General features: G+C 37.9%; 1 protein-coding gene across 8 annotated transcripts in view; it reads left to right on the top strand.

Annotated features, from left to right (window-relative positions):
• The window catches only part of LOC110836907 (dipeptidyl peptidase 4), a 230,144-nt gene that overhangs the window by 168,977 nt on the left and 40,002 nt on the right, over positions 1-21,165 (top strand). For 7 of the 8 annotated variants that reach the window (XR_015535136.1, XM_087348681.1, XM_087348678.1 and 4 more), the window contains one exon: positions 18,200-18,413. Coding sequence is in view for 7 of the 8 variants with exons in the window: in XM_087348681.1 (XP_087204807.1) it covers positions 18,200-18,413 (214 nt within the window). In the remaining variant the exon portion in view is untranslated. Of the gene's footprint in view, positions 1-6,771; positions 7,487-18,199; positions 18,414-21,165 lie in introns of those variants that run through there. The other variant, XM_087348677.1, reaches the window with a different exon arrangement.

Genomic DNA, 21,165 nt, shown 5'->3' with positions numbered 1-21,165 from the left:
TATCTACCTCAGGACAGGGACAGTTGTGGGCTGCTGTAAACCTTCGTGTTCTATAGAAGACGGCGAATTTATTTACCAACTGAGGGATTGTTAGCTTCTGAAGGAGGACTCTGGTTTATAGACTTAAAGAGTGGTGTTAATTATTTGATTTACGTTCTTCAGTAAATCCCCAACGCAGTAAATTCAACATTAAGTACGCCTTCAGTATCATTCGCTTTTTAAAGAGTAAAGCAAATATGCCTGTTTAACTTTATTTAAACAAACTTAAACATTGGCGGCAAATGTTACGCCAAGCGTCTGTTAATGATCACACACACACGCAGTCTTCCAAATGCACTACTTCGAACGCTGTTATTATTCGCTCTGTATTCCACGTGTAAGCCCATGACATTTGAAGTTGACTGACATGATGATTCATCCTTTTACGCATTAGTTCACACTGAAGTTAAACAGCATCGCCGTGACAGTCTGAAACTTCTCCTACACATCTGCACGACGGTATAGCCTACCAGAATCTTGAAGGTGCTTTCAAGCTCATTTTCCAACAAGTTGCATAGCATTAGAAAAAAAGACGGTCTATGAAACATGGCAAGAAAGTTTCGATTCGATGTGTTGAGAATTCCTTGAAATGTGAGTCTCTGAGAATACTGACTGCTAAGTGGGCTTACGCCCACCAGTTCTGAGTATCAGAATCACTTCCACATAGTGTTATCTAGACATTCCCGGCGAATTAAAACCTGGAGCACTTTAATTAGAATTACTACGTAGTGAAATAGTTTCCTGGGTCACCGTATGCGAATCTGTCCACTCGATATACATCACAGCACTGTAAATGGTTCGCCCATTCCACGAAAGTGACATTATGTATGCAGTGGGCCTGGATGGGCGTTGGTACATTCTGTCGCATCTCACTCGGTAGCGAGCTACAATCTGTTGGTGTATATGAGATCTTACCACACTGCCTCGACCATGTCTGGGGACGTTGCCTATTAACTCGAAGTATTTTATTATCTTGCCTTCTCTTTCCTTACGACCAAAAATTAAAATATGTTCAGCTTCCATTTGATCTGTTGTTTATGATCGTGTGTAACTTTGTCATTGGGTAAGATCATAGATAGAGAAAATGCATATTTCAAGAAAAGCGCGGATGAAGATATTGGTGGTCAATATAGATTTTACAGATTTGTATAGATGTTTATTTTTAATAAGCAATTTTGAGATATTGAGTTAACGTTTCATGACTAAGGGCTTAACGAGGGGAAAGTGGCCTAACGTCTTGATTGCTATTAGTTGATGAGCTAATGAGGTTTATAAATTCACAAATTTTTATAGTTCTTCACATGAATCTTCATATTTCTGCCTTATTGCTAAGAGAGAGAAATTAGCAGAGCAGAAATGTGTTTCCAGTTTCGTCTGGACTTGAAAAGCGATTTGTAAATAAGAACAAAGAGGTTCGTTTAACTACCCAGATGAAGTTTCGTAGGGTTTAAGTGAACGTCCTTCCATGCGGTAGATTGTCCCCTTCTCTGTTCTCTTAGCCGCACTCCGTCTTTGCAGTGACAGGAAACGGGAGTTCTCTAGAAAGTTAGTATCAGTTCGGGTTACGAATATACTGTTTCCGTTCAGTAGAGTCTCTTTAGAAGCTGGCAGTAGTTCAGGTAGTGAATAAATTCCTCAATATAATATATTATTCTCGGGCTACCAGTCGTGTAAGGTGGTTTAATAAAGATAACACCAACGCGTTGGTGTTTTCTTCAATAAACCACCTTACACGGCTGATAACACGAGAAGAATTTATTATATTTAGTCGCCGTGAAAGCTTCAGATCATACAAATTTTTGTACCAATGTATATTTAGGTTGGAAGGACTGTTTGCAACTAGAAGTGTTAATCTGGTCTCTTAATCCTAGTATGTTTGTGTGAAGTTTGTCCTTCCGTTGTACACTATTAGGATAAATTTCCAGTTCTAACAACAGTTGATGCCAAATTCCTAAAAGGAAGAGCGGTAAATGGCCGTGGTGGGTTTTAAGATGCTATCATGGAGGGAATGCAGAGAACCAAAAATAGTCCGAAGTAATCATAAACAATCGTAAGCCGTTAGAGGAGACAAATACACGCAACTCATGCTATATTACGTGTGATACCTGGGTGGAACTGTGATGTCCACATGAAGGGTGGAGCTTTTAGCATCGTCATTTACCGCGATGTGGCCTGCTTATTGATGATGTGGTGAAGAAATATGTTGAACAAAAAGTAGTTAAGTCCGCTAATATGCACAGCATGATACGACAGTAATATTATCCAGTAGGTTAACGTAGCGGTAACGCTGTAAACTCTTATTTAGGGGGTAATCAGGGTCGAATCTCCGCCGAACTGCTAGTTGTCCAAATTGGAGTTTTCATTACTTCCGCCGTAGTATCTGCAAAATCAGGGGTTTTTTAATTGCCTAAGAGACAATTACAGTTCATAATATTAAAACTATCGGATCCGGTAAGTCCCGTACTGCTGTCACACACAAAGAATTCTTGGAACTTTTCCAGTGCAGCTACAGGAATTGCCAGGTCCATCATATATGCCCTTGTTAAAGTATATAATTGTTTTATTTAAATGCCAGAATTACATTCGGTTATTATAAGCCTAAGCTTGGAAACGAATTTCTGCTACTCACTTTGCTTTCAGGTCCCGCATAATCGTAATATATACTCAGTTCCTTGTTAACCGTTTGAAGCTCGTCTAAATTATATTTGTGAATCCAGTCTGTACCGTAAGGGAAACACCACATTTTGCTATTAAAAAGATCATCTGATAAATGCTGTTTAAGGGAATAATCACTATGTACAGCAATAATCATACAAAATTCATGAATACAAAATGCGACTCAGAATCTCAGGTATCGCGTTATTTTATTGTATGATATTCCACTTAAACTATATATTCACAAAAAATAATTTAGATGTGTTTAATGTCATTTGAAATAAAACTCTCGGTAATGGGTGCAAATGTAAACATGTATCTGCTGAATTTATTGTCTGACACAAGGGACAATGTATTTCAATTGTTCGAGTGTATTTCTGGTACATATCGGCTTTGTTTTACAAGTCATGATCACTTGAAGTTAAGGAAAACAGAAGAACTGAAGCAAATAGAAAGTTTAGCTTCTTTTTGCTGGTGATAATGTGTACTATGAAATAATAAAATTTCAGACAGAATAAAGTCTTGAATCTCTTTACGCCAGTTCTGTTAGTTCTACAGTCATTCCTACTCATTCCGTGAATTCCGATTTTTGAAATTAATGCAAGACGTGCTTCAAGTTCAGATTTGTCGTTTTTCTAATGCGCTAAACGGACATTCTCTTGACATGTTGCAGTTTACCCTCTGTGACCCTCATCGACAGGCCTGTAGAAATCCCGGGCCCCTAATCGATGTGGTGCCTAAACATTTCATGATAGCGTCTAGAAGTTTGTATAATATAATAGTGTTCTCGTGGTTCTATATCTCGGAATATTATCATGCAACATTTTTATATTTGCACCATGCACTTTCCATTACACCGTGTAGGTTGCAGCGTGAATATTGACTAATAAATATACGTCAGTATTATTTTCATTTCTGATTTATGTATAAACTTTTTTTGGCTCTCAATTTATCGAAGCAGAAGGTTTATTCAGGCCTACTCATCAGTACGAAACATCGAAGCCCTCTCCACAGATATTTTTCTTCTTATAGTTTAATGACAGTGAGTAGCTACTTAGAAATGTGGACTACAGTTTGTAGTGTTTACCTTTTGTAAAAGATGACTATACGTTCTTGTATTAAAGTAAACACAAATTATCGATTTAGCGACCTGATGCTGAAACAGACGTTCAGAAATGTGAACTTTTGTTATTCGCGTTGATTAGTGTTCCATAACCTTTTCACTTTTTATTCTCAAGAGAGTTGTCTCTAAGCCGATTCGTCGCTTCATTTCTCATTCTGAATCGCATTACTTTGCCATGGCTTTCAAAAACATTCCGGAACATGTGTTATAGAAATAAGGGAATGAGTGCGTGTATTTCACCTAACATATTTTTATATTCCACTTTCGTATGAAACGCTCCCAGTGTGATTCGCTTTACTAGCGTGGTTGCATTATACACGTATGTCAGCTGCATGGAATGGAAGATGTTCTTCGATCTTTCCTCGTATTTTGCATTTTTTGTCTCGTGCAACAGGTTGTTGAGCTACGTGTAAATATTGTGTAAGAAACAATTAAGTCTGATGTTTGTCTAGGTGATAGACTTAGGCATGTAATAAACTGCGTGAGACGGATAATACCAGGACACTTGTGTTCAAACGTGGATGAGAATACAGCTTGAACTATTGGCATTTGAGAAGTGATGGATCGCAGTGGAAGATCAAGAATCCTCTCAAGGCAATAGTTCTACACGTCACCATGTAGTGCCATCAGCACTTACCGCTACGTCTTCAGCCCTTTAGCCTTTGGACCACTTTTAAAGCTTCCATATACACCTGTGTTATATTTCTCATTGCACATCATTCAAATCTATTTATCTTTTCATAACAGATAACATTATTTAAACTTCTTTCAGCTAAGAGGTAATATTTACAGGGAATTTTTTTGTCAGATTTTGAAATCTTGTCTTCTTTTCTTTTCACGTTTTACTTGCACATTATAATAGTATTTTTTATAGTTAAATTTAGGAGCAATTTTAAAATGTACTGTTTTTATATAATTATATTTAAGTTCACTTAATCCTAGTGTTTTAATTTTTTAAACGTCACCACACCACTTACATTTACTCTGTATCTTGCTTATTTCTTTGTATGCATCAACTGCTTTAGCCGGTGTGTATAGTTGCAATAAGTTACGTGGACTTTAAATTCAATATCTTTGGCATAAACTAATTCTAGGGTAGATATTGTTTCTTGGAAGCCAATTAAGCATTTAATAATACGTACAGCTTGGTTCCTCGTTGAACATTAATGTTGTTAGGATTTTGTCATGACTCGTCTTAAATTTTATTTCCTCTGAAAAGCTTGATGTTTATTTTAAAGAAAGTAATATGTTTAATCAAATGGAGACTCATAGATAGACGGAAGGACAGACACGTGGGCTTATAAGAACCATTTCATTCTGGAATCTGTACTAAAATAGTTTTATGAGAAGAGTAAACACGTTTTTTTATGTCCGTCCGCTGACGATCCAAGAGTGAAGTTAAAATAATGTCTACCGTAACATAATATGTGTGCGTGTGTGTTTGTGTTCGTGCTCCATGGGCGGGTTACGTAGCAACCATTTAGCCGAATGTAATAGTTTAGTGTGGATCACGACGAGTGAAGAGTGTCTTATAGTAACTTGTTTTCATGTATTACTACCATTTCGTAAACGTTAATGACGTTGGGCTGATCTGAGGTCATCATCATCAGCAGCAGCAGCAGCAACAACATCTAGCACGAAAGGAATTAGTATACTCATTGGCCTCCCTTTAGGAGTTAGTTACTCCTTATACCGTCCCCGGTATAGCAAAGGGAAACTTTTGAAATATGAGATCCGACACGGTCACAGGCCAACAATGCAGTATTTGTGTTATTCAGTTGTGTATTAAAGAGTCAGAAAATACGAATCTTTTATTCGAACTGAACAGGTGTTAATTATTGTGTTTTCAACACAGATGTAATTCAAGTATTTTCGGAGTTCGTTGCGTTAAGGCGACTGATCCAGTAGCAAAAGGCAGAGTTTTTGGACTCGGATTTGTGTCGTTTTAATAATTACACCCGTCACTTTCACGGACGGTCCATGGGCTTTCTCTGCGAGTAACCTGACTGTTCGTTGTCATTCTAGAAGTTCTGCGTTCTGAAATGCTTTGAACGTTTGATAGTGATTCAGCTGGAAAGTAAATTCCCTTTTTATATAATACATAACATTTACCCAAGTTCGCCACCGGACACTAACCTTTTCCGGGAACCCACTTCATATTCTCAGACCCTGTTTTTATAAAATTAGTTTTAGTATTTTTCTTTCACCTACGCTTTTTAAATATTGTTTATCTCCGATAAAACACGGTCGATTTTTGTAAGCGTTTTTTTATCTTTTCCGTAACTACATTCTTTTCGATTTCATGCCAATATTAAGTAGTTAACTGACTGCTACGAATTTCGCCATATTGAAACTCGTTTTATTCCGCAAAAACGAAAGGGTTAAAACAGCGCAGAGAGTTTCGAGCGAAATGACAATGAGAATTTTATCATAACATGTTCACTGATGACAGTTTAATGATCTCATTAAACGGGAGGTTGAGAATTGGTTTTGAAAATATGACAAATACATTTCTTTTCTGAAGCGCGAGAGTTAATTTGGTTAATGTGTATCTTTCAGTGAGCAAAATACCGCAAGCTTTCCACAATGCTACTTTTTCCAATTAACAGGACAAAGTATTGATTTCCCACTCTGAGCTGTAAGAGTACAATTACACGTTTCTATCTGTTGGATGCAACAGTTTTTGTGTCTCTCTTTCTCTCTCAGGTTATACAGTCATATCTATTTACAGGAGTCTTTTCCTGTGCGAGTTGAACTGATGATCCTGTCCGATATAATTTAATTGTTGAAGGGTGTTGTATGTGATTGCGCTTAAACTTCGGGCTTTTTCGGCAGCCTGTGCCATGTGTTCGTGAATTTCCCCCCTTCTGTTTTCTGCTCGCTCGCCCTGCGTGATGGAGTTGTTCCGTTTGCCCCGCGCAAGCCGGGTGCACTAGAAGCTAGCTCATCGTTCGCTTTCAGTTTGTGAGAGACAGCCGACGAGAGTGGAGGCGCTATATTTTTTTACAATTCTAAAGTCCAGTTTTTTTAAGAAAAAAATCTAAGAAATCGCAACGTTTCAGATTTATATCTGTTCCGTTTTGAAACAACATTTCTAATTTTGACATAATTCTAAGATTTTAATATCAATTACATCATTTGAGTATCTGAATATTTTTGTGAGCAACTGACCTTAAACGTGATACAACTCCATCCTCCAGAATCCAGTATATATTAGATTTTTGCGTCACCGTTTTTCTTGTATCTCCCTGAGTCACAAGTGTTCTGATTTTTCTGCACATTCATAACGAGACTAAGTTTCCGACATAAAACTAAATTGTAATGAACTCCAATTTTATTAAGTGCATTCAGTAAATTTTTGCAACGAAATAGCAGGCCTCAAAGCCAGAAATACTGAATTCAGACAAACTGAAGTCAATGGCCACACATTGCTCGCTGGTAGTTGCAGAGAGCAATTGAAATGTGTGCAGCAATGTTATAAAACAGAACTACAGCTTAAAATTGGGTAGAACTTTGCTGTTCGTCCGTCACTTAAGCTTAGAATACAGTGTTCTTGATGCTGGCAACATGGCTCAGACAAAGAAAGAACAAGAACAGCAGCCACAAGCTCCACCCCCACCGCCTCCTCCAATCAAACGCGTCGTTGTAGCCGTGTTACCTGGCAAAGAGGTACGTAACAATGACTGGTAGATGTTGTGACGTGTTCTGTGTCGTCGTACTCTCTGTAACCCACATAAATGTATGCCACTGTCGTATATCCCAATGTATGTGTCCCCCTTTAGGAGACACTATCTTTAGGCGAAGTCCCGTCCAGGAGGGAGTTTCTTTGTTACGACGACAAGAATACTGTATTGGATAATATTGTTGCAAAACTCACTCCACCGACTTCAAGCTATAAATGTTTGGTGAACCACGACGTAGCATCGCTTCTGTCTCGTAAATAATGACACTATTATTGTTGTTCTATTAGTGTTGCCGAGGCACGTTGCAAGCAGCTGTTAACTATTTCGGTATTCTACGGGTATTGTGTCGTTGCTGAAGATTCCCAAGACCACGCACGCTGGTGTCACGAATTTGATTCCTGTTCGGGGTATGGAGTTTTGTACCCTTTATAGAGGTTTTACGGAAAACCTGAAGAAAAAGGAAACAGACTTAGATATTAAGATAATAGCATGATATTAAAACATGTCTTGAAGAGATAGAATATGAGACTGTGGACTGGTTTCTTCTGAGTCATAATTGGAATCAGTGGCAGGCTCTTTGAAAACGGAAATGAGACTTCGAGTCTTATAAAGGGCGGGAAATTTACTGGCCGGCTGACTTTCTATTATCATCTCTAGGACCCACTACATGCTTGATCAAATTGCCTGCTCCTTGGAACTATAGGAAATAGTTGCCGACTCCCTCACAGTTTAATCTGACTTTGTCGAATTAATCCAGAGATTAATATAAATTCCGAATTCATCTTCTCAAACGTGTACAGTTTTACTCTAAACTAAGCAGCTACAAGTCATGCAAGTTACAGTGGATACTGAGAATGTACAAAGGTACAGTCACAAAGAATCTTAAAGCATAATGAAACGTCATAATTGAAAGCGTTACGTTGCATTTTGTATGCATTTATAATGTGACTAAGTGGTCTCAAACAAACACACAGGTAAATTGAACTCTTCTCGTGACTAACTTGTACATTTCCAAGCGCGTTAATGTATGTATGAAAAAGAATAAGCAATCGAATAGTATATGACTATTAAAATACTTCAGTTCTTCTGAAACTTCATATTAGGTGTAATTTTGTAGTTATTTCGGAATTGCGCTGGTCATCGTAATTTATAAACCATTTATAATAATGGGGGTCATTTATTATGCAAGTAAGACTTAGCAGGTTGGTAAAATTTGTGAAAGAATAACAAGGAAATTGTAAGGAATCATTTTGTGTCGGAACGGTTCAATGATTTAATTTGTGGATGATAAGTATGATGATAAAATAATTGAGATGCTTAATCAAATCTGGAAGAGAGGAGCTTATAAGTAATCAATTAACATGCTGTTAGCCTTCTGTCTAAAGAAAGGTTGTTCCTTAAAATAAATATTAGCAAGTGCTTACAATGTAAGTTGTGTTTCAGACTTAATTGAACAATGTTTGCTCCCGATCACATAGCAGTTCGGTAGACGTTTTTAACGCTTGGCACATATCGTCAGTTTGAAATTTACAACGCCCCCGAAAACATACAAAACCGTGATAATATCTTGGACGTAGTCCATTTTTCAAGGTATATTGATACTGAGCGACGTTTCGAGATGGATGTACTCCACTCTTTAGGTGATTGGTTGCCATTATATTAGGGTTTTTTCTTATTTTATTTAATTCTGTAAAATAATGACATCTCAAAACATAAAACTAGAAAACCAAATATAGAAATGTGTATATCAAATATACCGCAGAAAACAGGCTATGTTAACCATGTAATGTTTTAGGTTCTCGCTGCTGTCAGGATGATGATGATGATGATGATGATGATCTGGGTTATGGTGCCGTGTAGACTCGCAGGTAGATTTCAACGTTTTGGAGAAACTACTGTGTCCATCTTTAGGGCTGAAGCGAAGCTGGAAAATTATGTTTCTCTGATACGTTGGCGTCTGCCTTGTAGTCTACACGGCTCCAAAACCCAGATCATCATCATTATCATCAGTGTTAAACACAGTATTTTATAAAGAATCATTTATCGTAACAGATCTTTAGAGAATCATACAAAATCATATAACTAACTAACTAGATGGCTTACCGAACCCGAAGGTTCATCACCGAATTAACCAAAGCCCTCCACCGGACCCTGTCCTGGGCCAACAACATCCAGTTTCCTTCAACTCCTATCTCCCATAGATCCCGCCTGAGATTATCCTCCCATCTACGTCTAGGTCTCCCCAGCGGTCTCTTCCCTTCAGGTTTCCCAACCAGTACCCGGTGCACACCTCTTGTCCCATCCATGCGCGCTACATGTCCCGCCCATCTCACTCTTCTCGACTTAATCACCCTCACAATACTGGGGGAGCAGTACAGATTTTTAAGCTCGTCATTGTGCAGTTTTCTCCACGCCCCATCGTCTTCCCTCTTAGGCCCAAATATCCTCCTCAACACCCGATTCTCAAACACCTGCAATCTGTGTTCCTCCCTCTGAGTGAGAGACCATGTTTCGCACCCATACAAAACAACAGGCAAGATTATTGTTTTGTATACTTTAATTTTCAGGTTCTTAGAAATCAGACGGGAAGACAAAATATTTTGGACTGAGAAGTAGCAAGCATTTCCGGAATTTAGTCTCCTCCTAACTTCCTCACAAGTATCATTTTGATTTGTTATTGTTGTTCCCAAATATTTGAACTTTGTAACCCTTTCAAAGGATTTATTAGCTACCCTAAGATAATTTTGCCCGCCTGTCTTCTGATGACGAGATACTAACATGTACTTAGTTTTTTCTGAATTTACTTCCAGCCCCACTTGTCTACCAGCCTCTAGTAAAACTTCTGCGTTCCTCTTTATTGTATTTATATCGTCCCCCAATAAATTAACATCATCAGCATATGCCAATAGCTGATGTGTCCCGTTCAATTGCAAACCCTCCTGCCTACCTTGGACCTTCCTGATGGCGTATTCTAGCGCAAAGTTAAAGAGCAAGGGAGACAAAGCATCTCCTTGTTTTAGACCGTTCTTGATGAGGAATGTCTCAGATACATATTTACCTACTCGAATTTTGCTGCAGGTTTCATTTAAGCACATTTTTATTAGACCCACTAGCTTCTTTGGTATACCAAATTCAATAAGAATATTATATAGCACTTCTCTCTTCACAGAGTCATAGGCTTTTTTGAAATCTATAAATAACTGATGTACAGTCCCACCGAACTCCCATTTTTTCTCTAGTATCTGACGAATGCAAAAGATCTGATCAATCGTTGATCTGTTTCGTCTGAACCCACACTGATGATCCCCAATAGTTTCATTCGCATATGGGGTTAATCTTGCCAAAAGAATGTTGGATAGAATTTTGTATGAGGTTGATAGCAGCGATATTCCTCGGTAATTACCACACTCAGTCTTGTCCCCCTTCTTATAAATAGGAATAATTATGGATTCCTTCCATTGATGTGGCATCTCTTCCTTATCCCAAATTAACTGAATAAGCTTATGGATCCTCATATGCAACCCTTTGCCACCTGCTTTAATTAATTCGGCCGGAATCTGATCAATTCCTGGAGATTTATAACTTTTCAACTTCCCAATGGCTAGTTCCACTTCATCTAAGCTAGGTTCTGGCACCAACAGTTCAGCTGTATGCATTTTAATCTGTCTAATATCACCAGTATTATGAACATTTAAGAGCTCGCTAAAGAAATTTTTCCACCTATTCACAATTTTTATTGGATCTGCAAGCAAATTGCCACTATCATCCTTTACCAAATTAGTCTGGGGTTGATATCCTTTCTTAAAGTTATTAATGCCTCTGTACAGGTCTCTGATGTTTTTTTCCTTATTATTTGTCTCAAGTTCAGCAATTTTGCCCTTCAGGTATTCCCTTTTCTTAGTCCTAAAGGTTCTACTAGCCTCACGTCTCACGTTACATAGATTATCCGCATTTGTTTTGTTTGGGTTCTGCAACCATTGAAATTTTGTTTGCTTCCTTCGATCTATTAATTTTGAACATTCTTCATCAAACCACGGTTTATTTTGCTTTCTCCTGTAGTATCCTAGTTTCTCTTTTGCTGAAATTTTGATGCAGTTTCTGACATTTTCCCACTCCCTGTTGATGTCCACACTTTCATTATCCTCATTTGTCTCTAAAATTTGAAACCTATTCGAAATTTCAACTTGATATTGTTCCTTTGCCTCTCCCTCACTTAATTTTTTCAAATCAAATCTTTCTGTGTCAAAATTTTGTTTAGTTCGTCTACTTACTGAAAGCCGCTCCCTCACTTTTGCTACCACCAGATAATGATCAGTGTCGCAATCTGCTCCTCTGAATGATCTCACATCAATTACATTTGTCTGCCTTCTCTTATCTACTAAAACATGATCTATTTGATTGTGTGTTCTGCCATCTGGGGAAGTCCAAGTGTATTTATGAACATCACGGTGTGGAAATTTTGTACTTTTTACAATTAAATCTTTTGACGTAGCGAAGGTCACTGCTCTGACGCCATTATCATTACTAAGTGCATGGAGACTCTCGCTGCCTATTGTGGGTTTGAAGACATCCTCCCTCCCAATTTTTGCATTAAAATCTCCTAGCAGAATTTTCATGTGATACTTGCCAAATGTATCAAATACTGATTCCAATTCTTCATAAAAGCTATCCTTGATATCATCGCTTTTGTCTTCAGTTGGGGCATGAACATTAAGGACAATGATGTCGCACCAACGTCCTTCCAAAATTACGTAAGACAACCTGTCACTAACAAATTCTACTCTCTTAACTGCTGCCCTAATTCTGCTATGAACAAAAAAACCCGTCCCTAGCTGATGATTGTCATTCCCCTTTCCATAGAAAAATGTAAAATTGTCCACTGGGATCGTGCCCTCCCCCTCCCATCGCACTTCCTGCACTGCCACTAAGTCTAACTTATAATTACCTAATTCCCTACACACTGATTTCAGTGCCCCAGCCCTATAGAGGCTCCTAATGTTCCAGGTACCAAATCTCATGTCCTTTTTCAATTGCCGTGGTCGTGCCAAAGAGTCCGTCCTGATCCGAGGCTTGGTTGATTTTTTCGTAACACATATTTTTTTTAAAGGTGAAAGGTTGTTAGCCCTACACCCAACCCCCAACCTGGAGGACCAGGGTATCACTCTTAGTCTAGCGCATCTCCTTAGACCTGTCCGGCTTGGGTGACCCTACCATGAGCCGAAGCTCAGGCCGGCATAGCCCTAAGGGTCATTTGAGCACGCAAGCCTCCTCACCCGGCAGATTGCCTTCGACAAGGTGGTGATACCTTCGAGAAGGTACAAAATCATATGCGTATCCAAATATATAAAGAGAACGGTAATGGAACAAAGTTTTAAAATAAAGCGCACGAAATACTTTAAAGAACCAGCAGATGTGTGTAACTATCGATTGTCTCTGGAAAGTTAAACGATCATTTAACGATAGACCGTTGAGAGGAGGACTGTTTGTTTGAAGATTCCGTTGGCTCACTAGATTAAGCACCGAGTAATTCTTTATTTTGATTTCTTCACACTATCGTCTTTGTGCTTGCGCGTTCATCAGTAAGCAAATTCAATATGGAAGACGCTCTTTTGAGATATCGGGAGTAGAAGCAGCGGAAATTATAAATTTTAAACATAAAATGTGCGTATGATAACTAGACAGAACCGGAGCGCGGCTATGTGGCTAACCTTACACCATGAATCAGAATAGTTAATGAGAATGCGATAGTCATTTATCTAGTCAAGAAATTCCTTATCTTTCATGGAACCCTAACGATCATTGCCTTTTTCATAAAAACCTCCGCCACTGGTTAGTATTCTGGGCCAGATAAATCCAATTCACACTTTCACATTCTGTTTATTTATGCTATTTATGCTATGTTTTAAACTAGAACTTCCAATGACCCGCGGCCCTCAAGGGGGTCATGAAGTTTTTGTCTAGCCCCTAATGGCCCAATTATGATACGTGTAAATTGATTACAAAATATGATATCAGATTATAAGCATACAATTTAATTAAAAAGTATTTCGGATGTATCATTCAAGTTTATTAGTAATTATATTATTAAACTGCTAAATCACTTTTTAAGTGATATTTGTGTGTTGGGACCTCAAACGTTTTATTCACATCAAGGAAGACTCAGACTTAAGAGTTTGGGAATAACTTCTTTGTAGCTGGCTATTCCTACTTTTTAAGGTTGTTATTAAAGGCATAAATCGTTATCAAGAAACCCCGTTAATTTAATATTATATTTTAATTGTCAATATTCACCTCGAGGAAAGTATTGTATCTATAAACTATAGCATTGCATGAAGGCTTATATAAGAATCGCAGTTAAAGTGCCTTAGAAAACGCAGATAATTCGCGGTTTATTACTATTACCGCTTTCCATGTCCGTGGAAAGTAAAATAGACTTACTCTGTTTACAATTATGAGAGTTTAATCCTTTTTAAAGTAGGATCTGTCAGAATGTAGTCAGTCTACTGACTTTCTGCCCCCTTTATTGCTAGTGCCTATATCCTTTCTTAAATTTAGTTTTTCAAATCGCCTGTGCGTTCTACTCCATTGTTTCTATGGCATCAATTTTTTTATTTGAAGTTAAATTAAGTTTAGAGAACAGATAAAAGTCTCAAAAGGCCACATCTGGTGAAGACTGAGATGTTTCAGTTGTAAGCAAGCCTACTACATTTAGCGAAAACCTTCTGCACCAGACTGCATGGGCAATTGCACTTGCATTATGAATGTCTGCTTCATAAATTTCTACGGTATCACCGTAAAACTGACTTAGAAGAAACTTTGTGGCCGTTCGTGTCTGTCCAACTCCATTCACATCCGGCCAATCTGCGACTAGCAGCTGTTTCCTTCCACAGCATTTACGTCCGTAACACACTGACGGTACAATGACGTTTCCGTTATGAGTTTAAGGTAAAGTGACAATAAAAAGTCCAAAGTCGTTGTAAAGGGACTGAAGTTTGTTGTTGGTTGGAATATCGAATAAAAATCTATTTGGGTTTCTGGATATGCACGTGTAACAGAGGATTCTTTTCGATGGAAAAATCAACTTTTAGGAAGAGGTGTTTGGAGGTTATTGCTGCAGAATCGTATAGAAGTTTATTCAGACGTAAAATGAATGATTACTTTCGTCTATGAATAACAATAATAATGAGTATGCAGCGTAACATCTCTACTGTTTATTACTTTCTATAGAAAGAGTCGAAGAGTCGTATACTTTAAAGAATGACAAGAAAGCGTTTAGATTCTCCGCGTACTCCAAACTGAGTACATCGAGCTGTTTTGTAAAATGGCTCAGACCTTTGAACTATATATAATTGAATGTTATACTAATGCAAAGTCGAGCTTTGTTTGCTTGTTAGACAGACAATTGAATCAGAACGAGTGTTCTGCAATTACTACTGCTAGTTATTCTGGTCTTCTACTGAACATGTAAACATGCAACTGGAACTATTTAACCGAAGTTTAAATTGCCTTTACAAATCAATGAATAACATCTGCGTAGAAAGCAGAACAAGATTAAAATAGGAACAGCATTCCGCAATTAAGTCTGTGGAGTACATTTTTTTCAGAGAAAATGGTTGTTGTTCAGCTGGTTAATAAATTTCTTAAAACCTACGATTCATTTGAATGTTCACAGAAATTCACTGTTCTTTACCCCGAGCTATATGAATCCAACCTGTCCACGCCCTCTTCGTTTAAACTTTTAGCATTAAATTCCACCTACGTACGTAGTTTGTAATGCAAATTTTGTCCTTTCCGTCCTAAAATAAAATGTAATACGCACAACACGCATTGTAATTGATGTAGGTTGTCAAGTTTCTTGATATTATGGATACAGTAAAATCTTTATCACATTGGGAACATCAGAATACAGATATCTGTATTTTTCTTCGGTTTCTTCATTCAGATTTGTGTTTGATAAAAGGTATGGAAATATCTAACTCACGAAGATAAGCATGAGATAAGTAATATTCAAGTTATACTAATCTCCATCTATATACGTACGTACGTATGTATATTTTATGGATCTAAAGTTAGTCAGACTGTCTATAGCGTGTGGAATAAATCGTGAAGTACAAAAAACAGATGAGTACAACTTAGAATATTAAGTTTCACAAGTGACTTTTTATGGTACTTCATGTTCCATAATGCACAGTCACAAGTCAGAACACGGAACACAACAAGAAAGGTTGCGCAATTAAAGTTGCGAGAAATCTGTTTTCAAAGTGTTAGCTGGGCTAACACGGTTAATATGAACGCTCCGCTCCTGGATCCATAGAACCCAATCTCTTTTTCACGCTAGTGGAAGAAGGAAACATCAGATCGACTGTCGGGTAACGCATTTTACTTGTCTTGCATTTTATGGGTTGCGACATCAGGAAATCGGTTTCTTCTTTCTGTTGATTCCGGCAGTGCAGAAAATATAGGAAGCGCTTGATGGGATAAGAAATTGCACTCCTCCATATTGCTTTCTGGGTTTTCAGCTGTGGGTCAGTTGGATGATTCTGTAAAGATTTGTACCAGCAGTTTATTCTTTTCAATTTTGTTTTGTACATTGTCGCGACGTTTCTGAAGTTGATTTACTTCCGTTTTCATTGAAGACACCCGAAGACGGAAATAGAGCAAACTTCTGAAATGCTGTGTGTGCCAAAGTTACAGCTCATACAATGGGCAATTTCCAACATAAGATTGGTATGATGAGTCAGTTTATATAATAACATGTCCGAAATGTATCAATGAACTCTGTTCTCTGTGCCATAGGTAATTACCTAACCTGCGCGCTTTGAGTATCATGCATATTCTGTAACTAAATCAACTGCCTGGTCCGATTTATATGAAATTAAAATCGAATCAGCGTTTTAGTGTCATAATGAAACCAAGCAAATAACTCGCTTGAAGCAAAACTCGAAGTTACATCAAATTTTGTCATTCTCGGGCATGTCTTTTAGCAATTTTAATTCCGTTCACAGTTCTCAAGCGGCGAAATGTGACCCGTTTCGTAAAGTTTAATCCCGCTGTTTGCTAGGAAGGGCCACGATAGGAAAGTCACGACAGCCAGTACTAGTCGATATTTGCACCTGATACGTGCTGAATACAACGCGGATTATACGTGTAATTATTACGACAACTTCAGCGGATTCTGTCCTGTAACATTTTAACTCGTTGTAATAGTTGACTTACTCTATTGGCATCATTAACACCAACTTCGTTATCGTGAAATCTGAAGGCGCAGAGCTTCCAGTGACAGTGCATGGATGAACTCTGCATAAACCTACTGGTACCACCGGTGCCTCCAAAGTCTCAGGAAGAAGGATTGCTTAAACATTATCGATTGACGCATCAAGCCTCGAAGTAATTCTTCTTCTTCTTCTTCTTCTTGAGTCCTGAAAGGGACTGGTATAAATAATAAGTTTACACAATATCCCTATTGTAAGGGGTGATGTTGACTTCCTTGTGATCGAACCGTTGCAAGCCACAGTTAGATTTCGGAAACAAATGAGCTCAGTCAGGGTTACAACGTTTTAGATACGGAGTACAAAGACTGCTGCAATTAAACATTATCACCGGTACGAAGTTGGGTGTTATGAATAATACCAGTGGCGAAGATCCGTTGAAATTCAACGAGGAATTATTTATTTTTATTTCTTCCTCTTCGCACGGCATTTTCGTATCAATTTCGACAACAAAGAAGTAAAAGAAACTGAACAGCTTCTGGACATTGTGTGAATTGATATTAAAACTGTAATGCTCATTGTGTGTTGAAATTGGTCTTCATATGTATATTATCGTTCTTATATATAATATATTTATTTACATATTGGCTTATCTACTTGTGCAAAAACATATTTTACAATGATCTTAGTAAATTTTTTGTTTCTAAGTAACATTGTAACACTACTACTTTCTCACATAGGTAATATTACAGTTATATTTTACTGCGATAATTTACCAGATGTCTTCATCTCGAACAATAGTAAATAAGATATTGTAACAAATCATCCTCTCCTTTTTCGATCAGATAACCATAGTATACGTAGAATAAATTTCTATACTTTTCAAAAATCATGAATTGCTAGTTAAATAACAGGATTCGTAGAACAAAGACTTCTCAAATTCTTTATACTTCATGTTTGAATTAATTTCAAGATGAATTCATTCATAAAAGGGCAATGTGACAAAAATTGCGTATCCGACGTAGATCCAAGGTAAAGTGGGGCATACAGCAACAGCGTCATTTATCTCCTTGTTGCAACGTTCCTCGGGCGTCCCTACTGCATGCGCCTCATAGGAAAACACGAAAATACTCTTTAGATGTAACTCCGATCCAAGCTGGCAACTGACAACTGAGTAGAATGGTGTAATTTATATTTCAAAAGTACTGGCTACATTACGCTGCATTGTACTATTATATTTTGAGAACAGACCTGTAGTTTTATTGTATTGCACTATTATATTACACCCATCAATTATACAGTAAGTGAAATAAGCTTCACTGAAAATGTAGTGTGGATGTTAATGGTAACGAAACAAATTACATTTATGGAGGCATAATGTTATAAACATGAATCATGCAGTGTACGACCCAAAATATTATTTTGTACCAATGTGTCTCCACTCGTTCGCTGTGCTGCATGTTTTAATTCATCCTCAATGTGTGTTGCAGGAGCTAGTCGCCTCGACGCCAAACCAACGCAACTGGCGAGGGATTCTGATCGCTTTGCTCGTCATAGTGGCCGTTCTCGGTCTAATCGTTTTCTCTATTGTGCTGTTGTCCCCTCCTGAGGAAGGACCTCGAGTGAAAGGTCGAAAGTTCACCCTGGAAGATGTGCTGGGCCCACACTACAGAGCACGGCGTTTCAATGGCACCTGGGTGTCCGGTGAGTGTCGTCGGTTGTCTTATATTATGTTATTCAGCAGTACAGGTTAAACTCTTAGGCCTGTTTTTGTAATGGTATAGATTTTCAATTATAACGTCATAGGTACATAGATGGTCAGGGTAGAATTCCAGAAACAACGATTATATAAAGATTTCTGTCTTCTGGGTTGTTGCGCTGTGTAGTCTGGTCGATGTTAACCAACGTTTCAGAGGTCATACTGCCTCCGTCATCAGGGTGATGAATCATCATGACCCAGAAGACAGAAATCTTCATACTCACCGTTGTGAAAACCTCAAATCTTACAACGATTATATAATGTGCGATAGTTCTATCATCATTCAAGAGTCTTACTGCTTGTTTTCTTAAATCGCTTTAAGTTTTAGGGAAACTAAAATAACAACAGTTATATTTTAAATGTGTACAGAAACGAAAAATATTTTAGTAAAACATATACAAAGAACAAACAAGAAATATGAATCAGTGTGTAGGTACGAAGTTGTTCCGCTCCTCGTATGTTTCCTCATTCCTCTTTCGTCCTACTTCGCTCTTTAATCTGGCAAACAAATGACAGCTGTATGAATCATGAAATAAAACAAAAATCAGAATACGCTTTTGCTATTGAATGACGCTGTTCAGGGCCCCATGCCGCAGCGGTACCCCCCCTCCCCCCACACTTCCCGCCCATATAGTTCGAGCCAGTTCAAATGGTCGTTTTCCTATAACTCAAATGAAAAGAACTCAAGCCGATAATATTTTTTTCAGAAAAATTGTAAGACAGGGTGCGAGAGATTGACTGTGGCGTGCGTCAGGTAAAAGTGTCGATTACTGTTTAATGCATTGCCCCGTAGTAGATTTTATTTCCACAGGAAACAGATTTTTGCGTTTAGAATGTAAAAATTAGAACAGGTTGTACAAAACCGCCCAGAAGGTACAATAGCCTGTCACTAGACTCTCTTCTGAATAACAGGAAGCCAGTCCACATCCTTAGTCATGTTTCTTTAGGTTTCACTTCAGTACATTGCTATCTGCGACTTGATGGTGGTCTCTTCCCTTTCGATCTTCCGATTAAAATTTTGTGTGTTTTTCCCTATGTTTAACAATCGTGATACTTTTACAGTCTGCCATTGTCCTTGATTACATCATCGTATTCGGTAAAGAGCACAGTCCATGTTCCCTTGGGCTTCGAGGTCAGCTTTTACATCCATAGGCACAAACATTAAATTTCAATATGTGTGTGGTTTACTGTAGTTTTATTGGTGTAATTTGATGGTTTAACTGGGTCGTTTTATAGTTGGTACATGTTTTTCGTCAGCTCCACTTTACTTTTATTTTATTAGCTTAAGCATACTTCCATTACTGCATTTCTCTATAAATATTTCAGCTAGCCATAACCTACAGTCCGATCTAGGCGCAAGGTCACAAGTCTTCGTGATTGACGCTCCGAAAAACTAATTGCCTAACCTCCCTGAATTCACTTGTCACCCACCGGAGACACATACTGAATCTCGAAAGTTTTTAAGTAAGATACGTCTAACACTATAAAAGCGGTACAGTATATTAAATTGTTCTCAAGAAATACTTTACTCCATGAAGTTAGTTTCAATTAATGTTCTATATAGAGCGAGCTAGCAAAGGAGGAAATTTATTTTGGTGTTGATGGAGAAAATTGATCTTGCTTGGTTTTTTTTATAAAATCCGAGGAAATTTTATGGTATATAAGATACCCCGTACCTTACTTCACAATTGTATCACTTCAGTATGACATGAAAAAGGTGTATTCGAAATTTTTCCAGCCTTGAGATCTTCTGCCATGAAATTAAAATCATGTAATACTGCATCTTATAAACTAAGCTATACTGTTTCAAAGATAGTATCTAGTTAAATTTGTTAAGCTATTAATCCGTTATGATATTCTTATCATGAACACAAGTATGCAACTGTGTATGTCTGTCTGTATTTTAAAATAATTGCTTTGCATTTTATTCATTGGTATGAGAAGTGTATGTTTTCACTGAGACTCTACTCAAGCTTGCACGCATCATTACAAAAGGCTCTGTGGATTGATAAATGTCCCAGAACGCATTGCAAGGAGGCGTGGTGTTAGGTTCCTCTGTGTAGGTGATAACGGAGCGATCAGTTTAGGAAATATCGATCCCCCCCACGTGAGTAATGTGAAAGACAATCTCATAGGACGCGCACGTGAACCGCATTTTACAGTTGTCAAGTTCTTGATGCCAGAAATAGATGACAGTCTTCTGGGATCAGCCGGAATATTGCTTCAGTGTTATTAGTCTACTTTAATCTAGTCATATTTTTACCTAATAACGGAAGCACAGACGGCTTCGAAATTTTGTGTTTCAACAAAATTGGAACGATGGAAAATGGGTTTTAATACTTTTCAGTTTAATTGAGGAAGTATTTTCCTCCCGAAACGTCGACATACAGCTGAAATACTGTAAAAACATCAACCTAGATGCCACTATCTATATTCACATCGCCGTGAAAACCTCCGATATTACTGATTTAATATCAAGTTCCAGGTGCAATGGCTTTGTTAGAGGCAAGACGCCATCTGGCGTTCCGTTCGGTTATTGGCGGCTCGCTCTGCACTGAATCTGCCTAATAAGCGCCTTGAAATTTAGGGGACAACTCAAAATTATTTAGGATTTGAGGTGTTCGTGTCGATGTGAATACCGATGATCTTCTGGATCGTCCAAATTCAGAACTAAAAGTTATTCTTATGTAATTACAC

Source organism: Zootermopsis nevadensis, unplaced genomic scaffold, assembly GCF_977971745.1.
Source record: "Zootermopsis nevadensis isolate Lab colony 2312 unplaced genomic scaffold, Znev_1.0 Znev_ptg000013l, whole genome shotgun sequence".
Classification (NCBI taxonomy): domain Eukaryota; kingdom Metazoa; phylum Arthropoda; class Insecta; order Blattodea; family Termopsidae; genus Zootermopsis; species Zootermopsis nevadensis.
Note: the sequence above shows the minus strand (reverse complement) of the source record. Positions and strands in the feature narration are given on the sequence as shown.